Here is a 20,491-nt window from a genome sequence, read left to right on the forward strand (position 1 = left end):
AAATTTTAATATGGAAAACTTGAAATTTAATACATTTGGTATTAAATTCTAATATGAACTGAATTATTTTTTAATACAACTATATTAAGTTTTAATACATTTTGTATTAACTAAAAAATTTTAATATTTGTCATGTATTAAATTTTCAATACATTTTTTGTGTAGTGTAGACCTACATACCTATATGTAACCCAAAAAGTATTATAAATTCGGCAAAAACTGAAAAGCCTATACCTTGAAAATTTGTAAATCCGCCTCTGCATGTAAACAAAGTTTAATGTGCAAATAATGTGAATTACAACCTTGGTCTAGTTTATTAAGAAACTAAAAAGTATTTTTTACGCATTTTTTTTTTTCTATCAAATATAATAATCTTGTAAGGCGACTGTGTGGTGTCCCACCTCGAAGCGGATGTTTTTGTCGGTGTGAACTCCAGATATAATTATTCAGTGGTTATATCTTCTATATAAGAAAATTTCTTTTGACAGCTTTTGATACAACCTGTGAAATTTCAATTTTATTTATTGTTAACGTAGCTGTTGTATTAGTTTGAAACTAATCGTCACTTTCAAGTAGGTAGGTATTTTTCTTAACTTTGACCTATTTTATTAATTTGATATTGATTAGCTTCTATAACTTTATGGTTTCAAATTGAGTTTGAACTGTGAACCCTATAAACAAAGTCTTACCTTGCACTGAATGCAATATGTAATACCTATAATTTCTGCTTTCTATCGATTCAAGTTCATTAAAACAATGACAATGTGCCTGCATCTGCTGCCATTTGTACCTTTTAATTTAGAAAATTGAAAGAAAAAGGTGCCATCTATCATGACATGAGTCTTGTTACATCCCAGAAGAAATGATTTCTTTTTATTTCCTTCAAGCTAGCAAACAAACTCATTATGGAATCTAAATTAGAGAAATAATTTATGAGAAATAAATCGAACGAGTGCGAAAGTCTTTGATGATTGCTTATGAATAAGTGCGCCAACATTTTTAAAGATACTTGCACGTCCAAATGCATCACCCATCGTATAGATACATTTCTTTATCTTCTTCTTACTACTCTACTCTTTCTCTTGGGTTAATAAAATGCTACAAGCAACGTGCAATGCAAGGTAAATGTATTTCCAACAGCACTTCAAGTTCTACGATTGTTTTAATCACCTTACAAACAAATGACCCACTTTGTCGAGTGTCCATTTATAAGAGGAAACATCTATTAGCTCATGGATCCATTTGACCATTGTCCATCATATGGAACGTATTTACTCTACTCTTACTCATTCCGGTGTCCATTGTTCTCCATACGGAAACTCTTTTGCTATGATCCGTTTCGTTATATTGTGTTCGGTCTTCATTGGTGCAGTATCGATTTCGTCTCATCAAAACTCAAGTGCTATTTCGGGCGATGAATATTTGAAACTTAATCAAAATGAGTGTTTTGTTTCACATAATATTGGCTCTTGCTTTAAATATCGACTAGCTAGAATTCTATGGAAACTTGCTACAAACAATTTGGGATATTTTCCCAATGAGAACAGTCGGGATTTGACATCAAATGCAACAAGGATAATACGATTGGTTCATCTTTCGGTACCGAGTAATTTGTTGTTGGGTGTTGATGCGAGACAATTAAAAGGTTCGTTCCAAAAAAAAAGAGAGTTATTTTTCAATTTGTCATTTGCATCTGACATAATGTACTTGATTTTGGTAATATTGTTATGAATTTCATCTACACACGTGTTGTCGTTAAGTCCTTATGAATTGTCCTTGTTTTGATGTTTGTTGAGTGTGTGGATTAATTTTATTGTGTTAGCTTCAGCATGTGTTTATGCTGTTATCTCCAGTGCTAATATGTATGTTTCATTTTGAGGTAACAGTTTGTTTGGTTAATTAAATAGTGTTAACAAGGATAACTAGAGGATGAAAATATCAATGATATGATGTCGACAGATGTTAAAGTTATTAGATGAAAGTCTGAAAATGTGAAATTAAAATGGAAACGAAAACGCGTGTTGACTTAATTGAGTGTTTTGTAAGATTTTATATACTAGTTGTCCGCACGAGTATAAAAGTCGGTGTCCATATCAATTACACTGGTCAACAAAATTGAACAAAACATACTTTTCTATAGGTTTTTGATGTGCTGAACGCGAATCTGAAGTCAACAAAATTTGATTATCCTCCGTTTTTGAAATATTACCGTATAGCCCAGTCATTTTAGTCATTTTTAAGCCCAATCTGCGGAAAAATTCCTACTGGGCTGAATTTTGGTATACAGCTTAATGACGGCTTTCTTATGAAGATGTGAAAAATCGACATTGATATCGTGTCCGCGTTAAGAGTTATAGGGGTCAAAAGGTCACAAAAACTGGTTTTTCACGATTTTCAGCAAAACGGTAAGTCTTATCAAAAAATTTTCAATGCAAGAATTGTAGACCAGATTATTATATATAAAAAGTGTCATGACACTTTTTTTCCTAAGACCCACCGTTTCTTAGGTATAACGATTCAAAAAGTTGAAGTTTAGTTGTAATCGTCATAATCCTATTCCTGAAAAAAAACTCCTAACTGAAAAGTTCCTGAAATTTCATTATTTTTTTAGCTTGAATTTCGTTCCTCAACTGTTAAGAATATGGGGAAACCAAACAAAAATGGAAATTTTCGCCATTTTTCCGATTGGGGCCCTTCTCCCGAAACCATTTCCCTGGGAATTTTTGTTTAGAATATGTCTGAAAATATACAGGGTGTGCAATAGAGAATGGACAACCCTGAAACGGCTTATAGCTACACTTATGATTGTTCTAAAAACAGATATAAAAAAGTTCTATCGCAACCAGTTCATAAAATATGGACTTTTTTTCGTTCAGTGTATTTTAAATTTTATCATCTTATGTTTTCGTTCACTACAACCACGAATGAATGAATTTTATTTATTTCTTTTTTTATAATTTTCTACAATAATTGGATGAGTACATAAACACTTTAAAAATTTCATAGCTATTGCACATTTTCGTAAAAAAAATTTTGAAATCTGTTTTTTGATGCAAAATGTAAAAAAAGTATTTTATGAAAAATTTTAAACACCTGTGGTATAAAATAAATCTATAGAAACCTAGGTGGCCAACTTTCTTAAAAATATTCTGGTATAAGGAGAATATTTTTAAGAAAGATGGCCACCTAGGTTTCTATAGATTTATTTTATACCACAGGTGTTTAAAATTTTTCATAAAATACTTTTTTTACATTTTGCATCAAAAAACAGATTTCAAAATTTTTTTTACGAAAATGTGCAATAGCTATGAAATTTTTAAAGTGTTTATGTACTCATCCAATTATTGTAGAAAATTATAAAAAAAGAAATAAATAAAATTCATTCATTCGTGGTTGTAGTGAACGAAAACATAAGATGATAAAATTTAAAATACACTGAACGAAAAAAAGTCCATATTTTATGAACTGGTTGCGATAGAACTTTTTTATATCTGTTTTTAGAACAATCATAAGTGTAGCTATAAGCCGTTTCAGGGTTGTCCATTCTCTATTGCACACCCTGTATATTTTCAGACATATTCTAAACAAAAATTCCCAGGGAAATGGTTTCGGGAGAAGGGCCCCAATCGGAAAAATGGCGAAAATTTCCATTTTTGTTTGGTTTCCCCATATTCTTAACAGTTGAGGAACGAAATTCAAGCTAAAAAAATAATGAAATTTCAGGAACTTTTCAGTTAGGAGTTTTTTTTTCAGGAATAGGATTATGACGATTACAACTAAACTTCAACTTTTTGAATCGTTATACCTAAGAAACGGTGGGTCTTAGGAAAAAAAGTGTCATGACACTTTTTATATATAATAATCTGGTCTACAATTCTTGCAATGAAAATTTTTTGATAAGACTTACCGTTTTGCTGAAAATCGTGAAAAATCAGTTTTTGTGACCTTTTGACCCCTATAACTCTTAACGCGGACACGATATCAATGTCGATTTTTCACATCTTCATAAGAAAGCCGTCATTAAGCTGTATACCAAAATTCAGCCCAGTAGGAATTTTTCCGCAGATAAAACCTAAAATTACTGGACTAGTATAAAATGTTAAAAAACGTCATTTTGGCTGTTTTCGAGGTTCTGTTTTTATGTGGGGTAATTTATTATAAACAAACTTGAAACGGTGATTATAAGATTTCTTTCAAAAACAGTTTAATTTTTCCCGATATCTCTATTACTACTCGAGATATCTTAAGTTTCAGTTAATATAAGCCAAAGAGAAACTAAACTTATTCTAAAGTTAAAGTCACTGGGTCACATAATTTTTCCCACAAGAACAAAAATATACTTTTCTAAAGGTTATTGGGTTGCTGAACTCGAATCCACAATCAGAAAAATTCGATAAGACTCCATTCTTGAGATATAGGCGTTATAAAAAAAACTTTTGTTGCATTTTATAACGGTAATATTTCAAGAACGAAGGCTAATAGAATTTTTTTGATTGCGGATTCGAGTTCAGCACCCCAAAAACCTCTAGAAAACTATATTTTGATTCTTCTGAAAAAAAAGGCCAGAGCTGTTTCTGAGTCAAAGACCACTACTTATATTTTAAATATCTCGGGCAGCTTAACAGATATCGGAAAGAATAAAACCAGTTTTTATAGGCACAGTTACAAATTTATTCATAATGAATTACCCCACATAAAAACATAACCTCGAAATTTGTTCGTTTCGCATTTCGAATCGGGCCTTTTCTGATAGTTCTAAAAATTAAACCAAACGAAAACGGTATGTTTGTGATTTAGTTTAGCCAATTAAGACCATCGATTACATTGTACGTGTCGATTGAATAATCTGTCTTCATAGTTAAAACTCAGTATTGTTTTTTACTAGCCCAAAATTATTTATTTATTACGGTCGTAACTCTTAAATTAAAAGTAGGTACTTCTAACCTTTGGCAATACGAATGGCAAAGTTTCGTAAAAAAATTGCATTTGAAAAATAATTTTTTTTTCAAATGTTCTTTTAAAATTTATGCAAATATAAATATTTCAATGACGAAGGGATATCAATTTTCAGATGCTTTTCACTCGTTATTTAGAACTTTAAAAAAATTTTACTCTGATTCCTTCAGTCTTCGGTTATTTATCAGCGGTTTAAAATTTAAACACATTCAGTTATATTTTAGATTTTCTTAAATTAGTTTCTAAAATTCTTAACTATAATACAAATAATTGCTAGTTGTTTCGAAAAAATGTAAAAGATTTAAATAATCTAGTACAAAGTAGGTATTATTATAGGTAGGTACATATATTTAAAGCAAACAAAATTCACAAATATGATCGGACTAATGTATTGAACAGAAACATTGCAAAAACATAAAAAAATTGAGAAAAGAAATTTAATACAGTCAAATAAGCTGAAAATAAGGGATAAACTTCGGAATGAATGCTAATAGAAATTTTTTTGCTCAATACCTTCGTTTTGGCATTCTATAACATAGGGTAAAAGCGGGTGAGATGGCCCGGCGGGTGAGATGGCGCACTTGAAATATCTTTTACATTTATTGCTCTAAAAATATATGAAAAATATCTTTAGCTTTCTTTAAATATTTTAAATCGAAGTAGCCAATATTCGTTTCTTTGTCTGTGATAGAAAAAATAAAAAAAAATTTCAAAGCAAATCATGTGATGACATTGAATAATTATATATAGAAGTGACACCGGAAAAAACGTCCGCTATGTTTGAGGGGTGGAGCCACAATCGTTTGAGGGGTGGCGCCACAATCGTTTTAGGATTGTGTATTCGATGGCCGAAAAATCCCTGAAAAGGACTTTTGGTTACTAAGTAACCACATTTACAATATTATTTATATTTGGTGTATTTGTATTAGTTTTGTTTTGTGCTAGTAGTGTGTTTGTTTATTTTTGTTTCTGTAATATTGAAATTGAATTTATTTTAAATTTTTGTATTATTTTGAATTGAATATTTATTTTTGAATGTTTGATTCTTATGTATGTTTGGAAGGATTTTGTTTTTTGTTTTTATTAACGAAAAGAAGAAGATTTTCTTCAGTTATAGAAGTGTTTATTTAATTTTGATTAGGGTGCTTTTTGTAATAATATCTAGGCAAAAGTTGTAGTTCACATTGTTTGAATGTTTTCCACATGCACTGTGGCATATACTTACTATTTTCTTAAACCGCATAATGCAAGAGTAGGTAGGGATCAAGTTCATACAATATGGCCATATTTCACATTATTTTAAAGTATTTTAATACAATACGAAACAACCTCGTTTATTTGCTTAAACTGATTTATGTTTGCGAACAAGGACTCTGGATATACGGCTTTGTTCAAATTTGCAACTGCAAATAAAAATTAAAAGTTTTTATAAAATATTAAATTTTGAAAAAAAAATCTTTTCGTACCATTTTTGTATACTTTTCTTTATTTTTAATTAAAACATTTTTGTTATCTAAAATTTAAACGATATTTATAAATAAAATGTTAAAATAAACTCAAAAGGTAAAAGGGCATATTTTGATCGCAAATGCAAGAAAATGTGGTTTTGGGATAGTTCCAATGATTTTTCTATTTCACCATTTGAAATAAAATACATATTTGGTTCTAAGATTCTAAAACTAGAAGAATGTAGCTTTTACATGCTTTTTATTTTGTCATGATATAGTCAAGCTATGCATTCGTACAAAAAAAAAGTTGAGATAACAATCAGACATGGGATTACTATAGCCCTGTTCCACTGGAGGTGGTAGTCTGCTAATAGTAGATTTTTTGTTTAATCTAGTACTATCATCTACCTACTCATGCTCTTCTTCCCGAGTGGATACGATTTGTATTGAATTCGTTGAAAGTGCGTTCCATTGAAAATCGCTAGTTAACTATTAGTAGTACTTTGCCACCTCCCAAAGGAACAGCTAAATGGATCTACCGAGTAACATCAAACTTGGTATGTAGCATTTTTTTGCAGAATCTCCATAGGGGTTTTTAGAACTAATTTTTTTTTATCAAAAATAACGATACCTAACATAAACCAATTTAGGAAATGTTTAATTTTCTCGAAAACGGTACCAGTGATTTTGTTTAAAAAAATTATATAATAGTTTTTGGGCAATCATGGACATTTCTTAAAATTATTATTAACCTACCGTAGAACCGTGCCAAACTACCAATTTAATTTCAACGAATTTTTTATACAAAAGCATTTATATAGTTTAGATATAAAACAGAAAGAAAATTTGGGAAAATAATAGTTTTTGGATTAGTAATTTCTACAAAATTGCATACCAATTTTATTTTTGAGTTTTTTTTTTTTTAATTTATAAGGTTCCAACGATTTTGAAATTTTTTTTTTCTAAAAATCTATCTTAGTAGAAAAAATCAAATCGAATTGGTACTTGTTTTGGAGCTATCACGAATTTTCCTTTGTTCCTTAAACTTTTTGGGCTAGTGTATAAAAACAACTCAGGTTAAAAGCTAATGCTCGGTTAAATTTTATGGTTATGAAACTCAAGTATTAAATTTAGCCGAGCTTTAGCCTTTAATCTGAGTATTAAATTGTTTATATTGGTTGAGAGAAATATGTATAATTCAGTTAAATATTTAAGTGAACCTTTAATTTGATTAAACTGGTCTGCAAAATTTAACTATTTTTTTCTCCTTCAAATAACTTTTTGATATTATGAAAGATTAGATTTTCTTAAATCTAAATCTGGTTTCAGAAAAATTCTATCAGGTACCATTTTTGTAAAAATGATTTTTGAAAAATGTGGGTAGTTTCTAAAAAATCATCCTTTTAGATTCATTTGAACTTGTATAAAATTAAAACTACTTGTCGCATTGAGCTCAAATTTGAAGTACTTATTCCTCATAATATGGCAGGACAAAAATTAAAAAATTACGATTTTTCAAAAAAGTAGTCACAAAAAAGTTTCTTTATAAGGGTGAAAATATTTTTTTTTCGGAAATGTGAATACAATATTCGAATTCCTCGGAATATTCTACATTAATTTCATGCTTGATTCTCTATAAAATATTGTGACCGAAAAAAGTTCTAGCGACATGAAAAAGCATAAACCAAATTGGCACCCGTGTGCCTATCACGTCAAAAAAAAAGAGGTGTGCCTACAGAGGGATATGTAAAGAAAACCATAATAAAATACATTAAACAAAATTTTTACGTGTTTTGTAATTTTATATACTATTTTTCTAATTATAAATATCTTATTCACTAAACCGCCTTGTAATGCTTTTTTTTCTCCTAGAAACAAAAGTATAGGGTCAATGTGGGTAAATGTAAACAATTTCATGTCTTTTTTTTCTTTCGACTTTAGATTTTTATATGTTTTCACGGAACAACTTGAATGGTATCTACAAATGCAAATATGAAATGATGGCAATTCTTCTTTATAAATATAAACAAATATTTCCCAAATTGTTAACATTACTGTCAAATATGGCATTTTTACAAATACCCCACCATGTTTGTGTTTTTTTACAAATTCGGGGTAAATGTAAACGGTGGTTTAAAATTTAGAATTTCCTCTTTATCATATGGATAACAACTTGAAAAACGTTCAAGAAGGTATTTGACAAAAACTTTTTCAAATTACGATAAAAGTTTTTGTTTTCTTCATTTGATTCTTTATATAGGCGCCCAATATGCATCCTGAGCAGCTCTGAACGTCATATTTTTTGTTTTTTTTTACGTCAAAGACCGATTTGCAACATCATTCAATGAAAATGATGGTGTTGGCTACTTTAAAATGTGACTCCGCGGCACTTTAGCAATAGTAATTGACTAAAAATACGTTATTTTTATCAAAACCAATAATTTCAGCAAAAATATATGTCTATATTTACCTCCAGAATACGTTGTTTACATTTACCCATTATGAAAAATATTCTGGGGTAAATGTAAACACATGCAAATCGACATAAATGTCCTGTATTTTAAAATTTGCTTGTATCACATAGAATCTACATCAAAATTCAAAACTAAAAAGTATTTGCAAATTATACTGACTTAATTGAATCTCAAAAATATTTATAATCCAGTCAAATAAGGATTTAACCTCGGAATGAATGTTAGTAGAAATTTTTTTTGTTCAATATCTTCCTTTTGCCATTCTATAACATAACTCAAAAGTCTAGAAAAATCTCATGTCCGCTTGTCGCGATTTCAAGGTCAAATCGCGAAATGGAGATTTTCAAAATTAGCAAAAATAGGCTATGGTATTATATACACATATGATACATGATTTCAAGGTATTTTTTAATGTTGATTCCAAAAAATCTAAAATCAAGACAATCTGACGTCTCTGAAAAAAGTTATACCTGTTTTTCATCTTTCAACCCATATTATTATAACAGTTGCTAACTTACTACCGAAAAACCCTTAAAAGTAATGGTAGCGGAACCAAATTTTGCATGAAGCTTTTCATATCCATTATTATTAGGAATCAAAACAATGCAATGCAAAAAAACATTTATATCTATGACAAAATGGTATTTTTTGAGAAAAGGGGAAATTTTGGGATGTGCACTAAAAAACATCCTGGTACAATCTTGGAATTAGTGCTAATAGGCTAATTTTTTTGTTTCTATCTTTGTTTGGATATTCTATAACTTATGTCAAAAATCTAAAAAAATCTCATGTCCGCAAGTTCTAATTTTCCAGGTTAAACTAAGTTAGGTGCAGATTTAAAAAAAATAATAAGAAAACTTTAGATTCTTATATGTATACCAACATAACCCATATCATTTCAAGGTATTTTTTAACGCTGATTCCAACAAAACCCACAAACAAATCAATATGACCATCCCTGAAAAGTAATGTACCTTATTCATGTTGATCTGACACAAATATCTGAAGAGTAGTTTTTCAATTTTTTCAAATCTGCACCTTATCTTCAAACCAAGAAAATTAGGACTTGTGGACATGAGATTTTTTTAGATTTTTGAGGGTAGTTAAAGAATATCCAAACAAAGATTAAAATGAAAAAATTAGCCTATTAGCACTTATTCCTAAGATGAACAAGAATCTTCTTTAGTGCATATCCTAAAATTTGCCCCTCCATCAAAAAATACCATTATTTCGTAGGTATATATAATTTTTGTAATGGATTGTTTTGATTTTTAATAATGATGGATTCTAAAATCTTCATGCAAAATTTGGTTCATCTACCATAACTTTTAAGGGTTTTTCGGCAGTAAGTTTGCAACTGTATAATAATATGAGTTCACAGATGAAAAACAGGTATAACTCTTTCCAGAGACGTCAGATTGTCTTGATTTTAGATTTTTTGGAATCAGAATTAAAAAATACCTTGAAATCATGTATCATATGTGTATAAAATACCATAGCCTATTTTTGCTAATTTTGAAAATCTCCATTTCGCGATTTGACCTTGAAATCGCGACAAGCGGACATGAGATTTTTCTAGACTTTTGAGATATGTTATAGAATGGTAAAAGGAAGATATTAAGCAAAAAAAATTTCTACTAACATTCATTCCGAGATTTACCCCTTTTTTCTCCTTATTTTACTGTATTATTAATATTTCTGAAAGACTAACAACTTGTTTGGCACTTTAAAAAAAAGAGTGTGTGTACACATGTACATTGTACACGCGACTGAAGTTATACTTCTCATTCAGTACCTATATGTATGTAAATGAATTTCATTTGATATTTTTAATTTCTATTATTAAATTAATAAATCCACTCTTCGTTTTTTTACATTTTTATCAAGTGAACAATAAATTAATTCTTTCATCCTCCTTGCGTCCATGTAGTTTTCAATTTATTCTGTGAAATTTACTCATATTGTGCGGTTCAGAACGTACGGTATATGCTTAACGAAAGTAAATGAATTGCGCATAAAATGTGCGATATGGTAATTTTATGAGAATTGTGTGTGCTTCAGCACTAATAGTAGCAATATGGAACTTGCAGGGTTGAGCTGAGCTGATGGTTGAGCTGAGCTGTTGGGTGAGCTAAGGTAAAGTGAGCTGAGCTGTGATGGGTGAGGGGATACATTGATTTTTATTTGGAAAGTATAATGAAATATGAAGATATTTTAAACTTTTATAAAACACCATAGCTTAAGATGTTTGGTTCTAGTTATTAATGGAATTATTTTAACACATGGATATTTTTATGAATAAACAGATAATTTTTCGTGATCTTTTTTCTTGGTTTTTTTAATAGTAAATATATTTCTATTTTTTTAGTAAAAAATTTCTTTTTTTATCATAAAAAAAAATTCCGGTACAATCCGGTTTTTCGACTTTTTTCAAAATTCCGAGAAAATCGCGTTTGAAAGTTGGGGTAAATTTTTTTTTTCGAAAAATTCCCGAATCTTTGAACGCTCCTGGAAGCTAAACCGCTTGAGACCAATTTTTGGGAGCGATGCCAAATGATAGCTTGTGTCATGGGCCTACGCTTTGCACATTATCAGATTTTTAAAAAATCGCCTTCCATGTTAAACCTCCACATCATGCCTATTTTTTCAGAATCGTGCCTATTTTTTATTTATTTTTAAGTTCTCCCGGTTTGAGAACGCGGGGACCTACAGGGATGGGAGTTGTACCCAAATGTAGGTTAGAATCCCCGCTACCTTTTGGCATCAAAAATTTTATTTTCATTTTCTTTAAAATTCCGCGATATAGGCGTTGGAACGCTTTGATCTAGAGACAGGGGAGTGGTGCCATATGAAAGCTTATATTCTCAGCAACCCGATAGTGGTATAATCCAGTTTTTCGATTTTTTTCAAAATTCCGAGAAAATCGCGTTTGAAAGTTGGGGTACAATTTTTTTTCGAAAAATCTCCGAATCTTTGAACGCTCCTGGAAGCTAAACCACTTGAGAGCAATTTTTGGGAGTGATGCCAAATGATAGCTTGTGTCATGGGCCTACGCTTTGCACATTGTCATATTTTTAAAAAACCGCCTTCCATGTTAAACCGCCACATCATGCCTATTTTTTCAGAATCGTGCCTATTTTTTTTTTACTTTTAAGTTCTCCCGGTTTGAGAACGCGTCTACCTACAGGGATGAGAGTTGTACCCAAATGTAGGTTAGAGTCCCCGCTACCTTTTGGCATCAAAATTTTTTTTTTCATTTTCTTAAAAATTCCGAGATATAGGCGTTGGAAGTTGGGGGCGCTCACTTTCAGCTCAGCTCAAATGATCTGAGCTATGGTACCTGAAATGTGAGCTTTTTGCAACCCTGGCAACTTGCCACATGGAAATTACCACATGCAACTTGTCACATGCAACTTGCCACATGTAACTTGCTACATGCAACTTCCCACACGCAACTTGCCACATGCAGCTTGCCACATGCAACTTGCCACACGCAACTTGCCACATACAACTTGCCACATGCAACTTGCCACATGCAACTTGCCACATACAACTTGCCACATGCAACTTGAAACATGAAACATGTAACTTGCAACGTGTTGTGTGTTTTATGTTTGCCGTACTGCCGCGTACTGCATTTTTAAATACTAAAGTACTGCCTACTCTAAAGGTGAAACGACAGCCCTGCTACCCAGGGTGATCGCGTCATAATCCCTTTGACATTCTTGTCAAAAAGTAAATTTTCATACTCACCCTCCCATAAGAAGTATAACTTCAAAAATTATCTTTCACGGAAAATACGCTCGTCGAATGAATACTCACTTGACAGCATTGAGTTTGACGTATAAGTTAAAAGATGCATGCGTCCGCGATTTGTACTTATGTATACGTCACAGAGACTTAACTGAAGCTTGTTATGAGCCATGTTCTCATTTACCCCTGTTTACATTTACCCACATTGACCCTACTTGTCTTATAGTATTTGATGTGATGAGTTAGAATCCGAAGTCAAAAAAAATTCTATCACGTCAGGATTCTGAGATATTCGCATTAAAGTATTTTGAAAATCTCAAAAAAAACTACTATATCTTAAAAATCAGTTGTATAGATCTCGCCAAACTAACTAATTTAAGGTGTGCGTCTAATCATGTGAACCGAAAAAAGCTGCCCTTTTTCTTACATCAAGGACAAGAAGGACTAAAAAGTACCGTTAACTTCCACTCACCCACTAATTCTTTTTGTTTTTCTATTAAGAACTAAATAACCATTCTAATAAATACAATTTTTTTGGTTATTCTTGCACACACACAAAAAAAAAATGAAATTTATGCAAACGAAAATTGGTGCGTCTAACCAAGTGAACCGCACTGTACATATAAGCGTGGTCGAATGTTCGGTATTCGACCGAATCATTATTTGCAGCATCTCTAGTTGGTGCCGTTAAAAAATTTCAAATTTCCCTCCTTGGAATCAAAAATAAACAAAAAGTTTGAGCCAAAACGACTTATTGGTTTGAGCTCTTACTTCATTTAATTTATTACATTGAGTTTTTCTTAACGTTTTTCTTTTTTTCTTTAAGGGCCATTAGCTGAAACGAACCTTAAATAATTCATGTTGAACATAAATTTTAAGGCTCTATTTTAACTTCGGCGTAAACTGTCACATAAGGATTTATGTTGTAATTAAATGCTTAAGTTTCGATTCAGCAAAAAAAGACTCTAATTGTTACGCATTTCATAATATTCCAAAACAAAATATAATATAAAAAAAAATAGCAATCTCTGTGGGGATACGAACTCAGAAAGCAAAATTAAACAGCAATCACCTTGTCACCTACGCTAATAGGACTATTGAAACAAGGGTAACTTTCATGCCCTATAAGCTATAACGTGCCTAGGATATACAACAATAATATTTAATTTTGTTCAAATTCTCGTCGTTAATACAAAATTTCTTGTTTTTAGTTTCGAGTTACTATGGATACATTTATAATGTCAACTAACTTTTCAATATTTTTGTTTGATATTTGTGTAATTTTGTATGTATGAGTAAAATTTCCTTATTTTATTTTTTCATTTATAGGATGTCGATGTGTCGATACGATTTATTTTTGTTTGATATTTGTTTTATGTTTTATGTGTGAGTAAAATTTCCTTATTTTTTTTTCTACTATAGGATGTCGACGTGTTGATACAATTTATTTTTATTTGATATTTGTTTTGTTACGTTTGTATTTGTGAAATTTCCTTTTTTAAAAACAAATTTTTGGAAAAATAATTTTCTAAGACAAGCCCCATTCCCTCTGGGGATTTTTTAGTACATCTGATTGCCGAAAAAAATAAAATTCTGTAGCGCTAGAAACTACACGGTGTAACACTCAAAAAATACGCGGGCGGAGACCTATCAGGTTTTGTAGAGCTAGTCGCACTGAATACGAAACGGTATTTAAAAATCCCCTAACACCCCCAAAATCTGGAGTTACGGGCAAAAAACGGTTTTTTGGACCTTCGCCCATTGAAAAAATTCTAGCTTCGACAATTTTTTACCCATTTTCGATTTTTTTACAGTTTCTGATAGAAGATAAATATACCTTTTTAACAATGTATAAAACATGTAACTCGGTTAAACCACTTAGAATTTATAAGATGTCAAAGTTCAAAAATTCAATTTTTTTTGTCATTTGCCCAACTTCGGCATCAATTTAAAGTATATGTTTTCAAAACAACATGCTATTTAAAAAATATATTCTAAAACTATATCTATTTTCCAATTGATCGAAGTATTTTTTATGAAAATCACTTCAATATTGGCTTAGAAAAAAAAAATTTTCGATTTCAACCCAGATACAGAAATTCGAACTTTTAGGTATAGAACAAAAATGTTGTTTCGGCACGTAGTAGGATAAGTTGGGCGCCAGGATTTGATGAAGGGTTTTTGTAGAGGAGCTGAATACAAACATTTTTTTTCTTTGGGAGGGGGGTCTATCTCCCCCCGTTTAGGTGGGAGGGGCATTTTTCTAAAAAAAATTATCAAAATAAAAAAAAATTATTAAAAAACAACGGCAACACTTACAGTAATAAATGATACCATTTCCAAAAGGCAAAATTGTGCATTTGATTCTAATTTTTAAATCAATATAATATTACCAATAGTTTTTGAAATAATCGATTTCAAAGTTAAAAATAGGGGAACAAATTTTTTTTAAAACTCATTTTATACTATTTTTGTCCAGACTGTGAATTTTAGTAAATAAGTTACTTAGACAGAAAATTGCCTCAATTAATTCCTTATCGAACAGTGAAAACTATATGTTTCTATGTCTTCTAGTTTTTGAGAAAATTGAAAAATAAAAAAAAATAAAAACAAAAAATATTTTGAAAAAAGAAAAATCTGATAAAATAATTTTTCAATTTTCCCAAAAACTAGAAGACATAGAAACATATAGTTTTCACGGTTCGATAAGGAATCAATTGAGGCAGTTTTCTGTCTAAGTAATTTATTTACTAAAATTCGCAGTCTGGACAAAAATAGTATAAAATGAGTTTTAAAAAAAATTTGTTCCCCTATTTTTAACTTTGAAATCGATTATTTCAAAAACTATTGGTAATATTATATTGATTTAAAAATTAGAATCAAATGCACAATTTTGCCTTTTGATAATGGTATCATTTATTACTGTAAGTGTTGCCGTTGTTTTTTAATAATTTTTTTTTATTTTGATAATTTTTTTTAGAAAAATGCCCCTCCCACCTAAACGGGGGGAGATAGACCCCCCTCCCAAAGAAAAAAAATGTTTGTATTCAGCTCCTCTACAAAAACCCTTCATCAAATCCTGGCGCCCAACTTATCCTACTACGTGCCGAAACAACATTTTTGTTCTATACCTAAAAGTTCGAATTTCTGTATCTGGGTTGAAATCGAAAATTTTTTTTTTCTAAGCCAATATTGAAGTGATTTTCATAAAAAATACTTCGATCAATTGGGAAATAGATATAGTTTTAGAATATATTTTTTAAATAGCATGTTGTTTTGAAAACATATACTTTAAATTGATGCCGAAGTTGGGAAAATGACAAAAAAAATTGAATTTTTGAACTTTGACATCTTATAAATTCTAAGTGGTTTAACCGAGTTACATGTTTTATACATTGTTAAAAAGGTATATTTATCTTCTATCAGAAACTGTAAAAAAAATCGAAAATGGGTAAAAAATTGTCGAAGCTAGAATTTTTTCAATGGGCGAAGGTCCAAAAAACCGTTTTTTTGCCCGTAACTCCAGATTTTGGGGGTGTTAGGGGATTTTTAAATACCGTTTCGTATTCAGTGCGACTAGCTCTACAAAACCTGATAGGTCTCCGCCCGCGTATATTTTAAAACCTCATTTTTGTAACACCGTGCTATCGGTGTCACTTCTATATATAATTATTCAATGGTGATGATTTTTTTCAAATTTTTTTTTCGCTCTTTTTTTTTTGTTCCGATATTTTGTGAGTCGTTGGGACCTTAGATGCCCTTGATGCACCAATACATACAAGAGAGTATAAGTTATGCATTGCGTGTGAAATCTGAGCTCTATTCCTATCTGCTTTTTATGGGTGCTTACGAATAGGAATTATGCGAAAAAAGTTGAGATGGCGCAATTTTTTGCGGGTGAAATGGCGCATTCCGTACTAGAATTTTTTAATTGAGTATAGTGTTAGCATGTGCCATATCACCCTCAAAATATTTTTTAAGTAATTCAGCCAAGTTCAAATTTTATAAAAAAGACGATCAGTTGTAATCTATTATATGGCATGCATTGGTGCTTGACTCCTTTGAATCGTTCAACCATTTGTGCAATGAGTTTGGCAATAGAAACCTAAAACAAACTCATGCGCCATCTAACCCACCCTATAGGGGGAGATGGTTTTTTTTGTTAACTTTTTTTCTATATTAATTTAAAAATATAAATATAAAATATAAAATTCTGTAAAACAAACAATACGTTGGAAATTGAATATAGAACATTTTTGCATTGTTAGAAATATGAAATGTGGTTTACTTTGAAAAATATGACAAAAACAAAAAAGGTATGCCATCTCACCCGCTTTTACCCTACCTCAAAAGCCTGCAATAATCTCATGTCCGCAAGTCGCAATTTTCAAGGTCAAAGCGCGAAATGAAGATTTTCAAAATTAGCTATAATAGACAATGGTATTATATACACATATTATAATTGATTTCAAGGTTTTTTTTTAAATGCTGATTCCAAAAAATCTAAAATCAAGGCAATCTGACGTCTCTGAAAAAAGTTATATCTGTTTTTCATCTGTCAACCCATATTATTATAACAGTTGCAATCTTACTACCGAAAAACCCTTTAAAGTTATGGTAGAGGAACCAAATTTTGCATGAGGGTTTTCATATCCATTATCATTAAGAATCAAAACAATGCAATGAAAAAAACATATAAATCTATGAACAGATGGTATTTTTCGAGAAAGGGGAAATTTTAGAATATGCTTTAAAATACGGGTTGGGTTCGATATCCCGCTTTTTATATTCCCGTTTTTTAAAATCAGGCTTTTTAAAATCCAGGTTTTTGTAATAGCGTTTCTTATAACCCGATTTTTATAATCCCGTTTTTTATTATCCCGATTTTGCAATTTTTATTTTAAAAAATCGCGCGATTTTTTTGGAGTCAGCATTAAAAAATACCTTGAAACCAAGTATAATATGTGTATATAATACCATTGTCTATTATTGCTAATTTTGAAAATCTCCATTTCGCGCTTCGACCTTGAAAATTGCAAAATCCCCACAAAACATCAACAAAATTGACCCAGTCACAGAGTAGGTTCATCAACAAAATGTACTACACAGCAAAGCCACATAAAGCTCATTTAATATTCATGACCCCGTGACCCCCCCTGTTTTATGGATATTTGGGAACTTGGACATTGGTCAAAAATCAAAAATAACGTTTTTTCTTGATTTTCTTTTCAAATATCTACGAAAATTAAAAAAAAAATTAGGCTAATCTTTTAGCAAATTATGTTTTGTTTTTTAAAAAAAGGGTTATCATACCTTTTTTCGCAATTGCCCACGTTTATAAAAACAATTTTTTAAAGTTGTCAAATTTTAATCTTGTTTGCGTTTTTCTCTTACGGGGAAAAATGTAATCAAAACAAATATATGAAAATATTTAAAAATCAAATGTACCAACATTAAATTCTTAAAAGAAGATATTGACAAACAAACAAAAAACTTTTTTGTTGCATACTTAAGTTCCTATAATTAAAAGGTACACTAATAGATACTTTGCTGTGCGACTTTTCCAGGACGAATTTTTTTGATTTCGAGAATTTTATGAAACTTTTTTAACTTCAGACCAAAGGAATACAAATTGTTAAAAGCTAAAGAGAAATATCGACTTTACTGAAACTAAGCACACACTTTAATAATATCATGTCCCAACAGCTGTATGAAATTCCTATTAAGATTCAAGGTTTAACATTGAAAGTTTGTGCAAAATATTTTGATAACATAACATAATTTTCACTAAATATCTGAGTTAGTTTTCAAGTATTTTTTATGTTAATGGGTAGACAAACAAACTACAAGTTTTGTTTGGTAGACTGAATAGCCTCTCTCTGTTTATAGGTATTCTTACACTAAAATACTAAAAGCTTCACATTTCAACTGATACCGTAGGGTTTACAAGAAGTTCATATTTTATCTATACATAAAATTAAAAGACTTTTCCAAAAATTCTAATAAATTTTATGTTTTCACTTAAATTCAAAATATCGGTGGGCATTTGTACTATAAAATAAAACTAGCTATAAATAATATTTTTGTAGCAAGTCATTGAATATTCATAGCCTCAAGAAGACTCATGATTTCGACTATCTATGAAGCAGTAAAATTCAAAAGTTTTATGTTATACTCATGAATTGAAAACTAAATTGAAAACTTTACATTAAAAATATCAAATATTTTTTAGAATTATTGCTTATCTTCATATGAAATATAGAAATAGCCAATGTGTTTTTAGAAACTAACGAATTCGGTCAACCAGTTGCTTACTTCAAGCTTTAAATTTACTCACAAACTAACTAAAATTAACTTAAAAGTTGCATTGAATTATTTTTACCTACAATAATTTTAAACTTTTTTATCTTGCAGATGATAATGAAATAACAAAATTAATGAAATTTCTTCAACGCACAACAGAGCTATTCGCACGAAGTCATGGAATTCAAATTGAAATTTCTGGTGAGGGTGGCACAAGAATAACCAGTGAGGACGATTCCATCATGGGTAACTAAATTATTACACATATAAACATATATGTACATATTTCTTTTAAAATATTTTCACTACCGTGACTTTTTTTCATAATAAAATCTTTTTCATTTTTTTCAGAAGGTCGTGCACGTTTATCTCGAGGTGATAAAAAGAAAAGAAAATGGCTCCTCATTTTGCCATTAATTATCTTAATGAAAATAGCCCATTTGAAAATGACAGTAGTGCCGTTGCTTTTGGCAACACTTGGTCTAAATGTGGTTTTAATTGGTGGCGGTGGATGGTTAATACACTATTTGAAATATAAGACTTTGTGTAAAATTCATCCGCATTATATTCAAACTCAAACACATGTCTATGAGACGGATCCTAATGGTACGTATCTTTACTGCTTTATCATCCAATTTTTATATTATTGACTGTTTTTTTTTTTTTGTTTTTTTTTGTTTTTAGACTATTCAACATTTTTGGGAAGCAGTGATGTTTATTCTAGTGGAAATACTGGATCGGGTTATAATACACCACATGATCAAGGACCTTGGAATACGAGAAAGAATTTTCATGCATATGGTGGATATAGGGTCAACGATAGGATAAATTAGATACAAATTAAGAATAATTTTCGTTAGTCATTTTGTGTGATTTATTCAAGTTTTAATAAAATTAATATTTCATACAACAACAAAATTTTTCCAACAAAAGTCAGCTTTTGGTGAAATGCAAAGCTCTGCCAATATAAAATATAGTTAGATGATGGCACTTACAGCTTGAAACTGATTACATTTCCCTCATCAGGTCACTATGGCGTATGTGTAACTTTTTTATTGAAAAACTTGAAAGATTTAAACTTTAAAAAGTAGAATTTCGGGAACTTTTACACCCTCTATTTAGTCAATAAGTAACTGTTTTAAACGTAGAAAAATCAATACCAGATAAACCCGGTAACGGAGAAAATGCGTCATCTTCTTTAGGTACTGTCTTTGTCTGTGAATAATTAAGCAACGTAATTTTGTCTTGAAACTTTAAAACATCAACTTTAACACTAGCCCTTATGACTCATCAGGATTCAAGAAAAAAAGTGTTAAAATGTCTTTTAAGTTACTTTGGATTTGCCGTTTTATCGATTCCTATCAAAATTTCCAATGTATTATATAATATTTTTTAAAACTGTCAAATTCGACGAAACTTTAAATGCATTTACTGCCATCTAATAAATTTATAATTGTCAATAATTAAGCTATACCTACTTAATAAATTAAAATAAAAAAAATAATGTTACGTATACGCCATAGTGAATAATATTCACAGAATAAGAGTTAGTTGAGT

At 30.3% G+C, this 20,491-nt stretch overlaps 1 protein-coding gene across 1 annotated transcript; it reads left to right on the forward strand.

The window, feature by feature from the left end:
• The first annotated feature begins 1,095 nt into the window (after window positions 1-1,095).
• Window positions 1,096-19,767, forward strand: LOC129914943 (uncharacterized). Its single transcript, XM_055994394.1, has 5 exons — window positions 1,096-1,121; window positions 1,230-1,645; window positions 19,046-19,180; window positions 19,286-19,540; window positions 19,619-19,767. Exons 1-5 carry the CDS (start codon window positions 1,096-1,098, stop codon window positions 19,765-19,767), a joined length of 981 nt encoding a protein of 326 aa, XP_055850369.1.
• The last annotated feature ends 724 nt before the right edge of the window (window positions 19,768-20,491 follow it).

This window comes from Episyrphus balteatus, chromosome 3 (genome assembly GCF_945859705.1).
Source record: "Episyrphus balteatus chromosome 3, idEpiBalt1.1, whole genome shotgun sequence".
In the NCBI taxonomy this organism is placed as follows: domain Eukaryota; kingdom Metazoa; phylum Arthropoda; class Insecta; order Diptera; family Syrphidae; genus Episyrphus; species Episyrphus balteatus.

What these genes read in the sequence shown, in the direction of transcription:
- LOC129914943 (XM_055994394.1), top strand. Translation starts at nt 1,096, where the DNA reads ATGCTACAAGCAACGTGCAATGCAAG. An exon ending in CAAGCAACGTGCAATGCAAG is followed by an intron (nt 1,122 to 1,229) that starts GTAAATGTATTT and finishes AACATCTATTAG; the next exon opens with CTCATGGATCCATTTGACCA. An exon ending in TGAGGACGATTCCATCATGG is followed by an intron (nt 19,181 to 19,285) that starts GTAACTAAATTA and finishes CATTTTTTTCAG; the next exon opens with AAGGTCGTGCACGTTTATCT.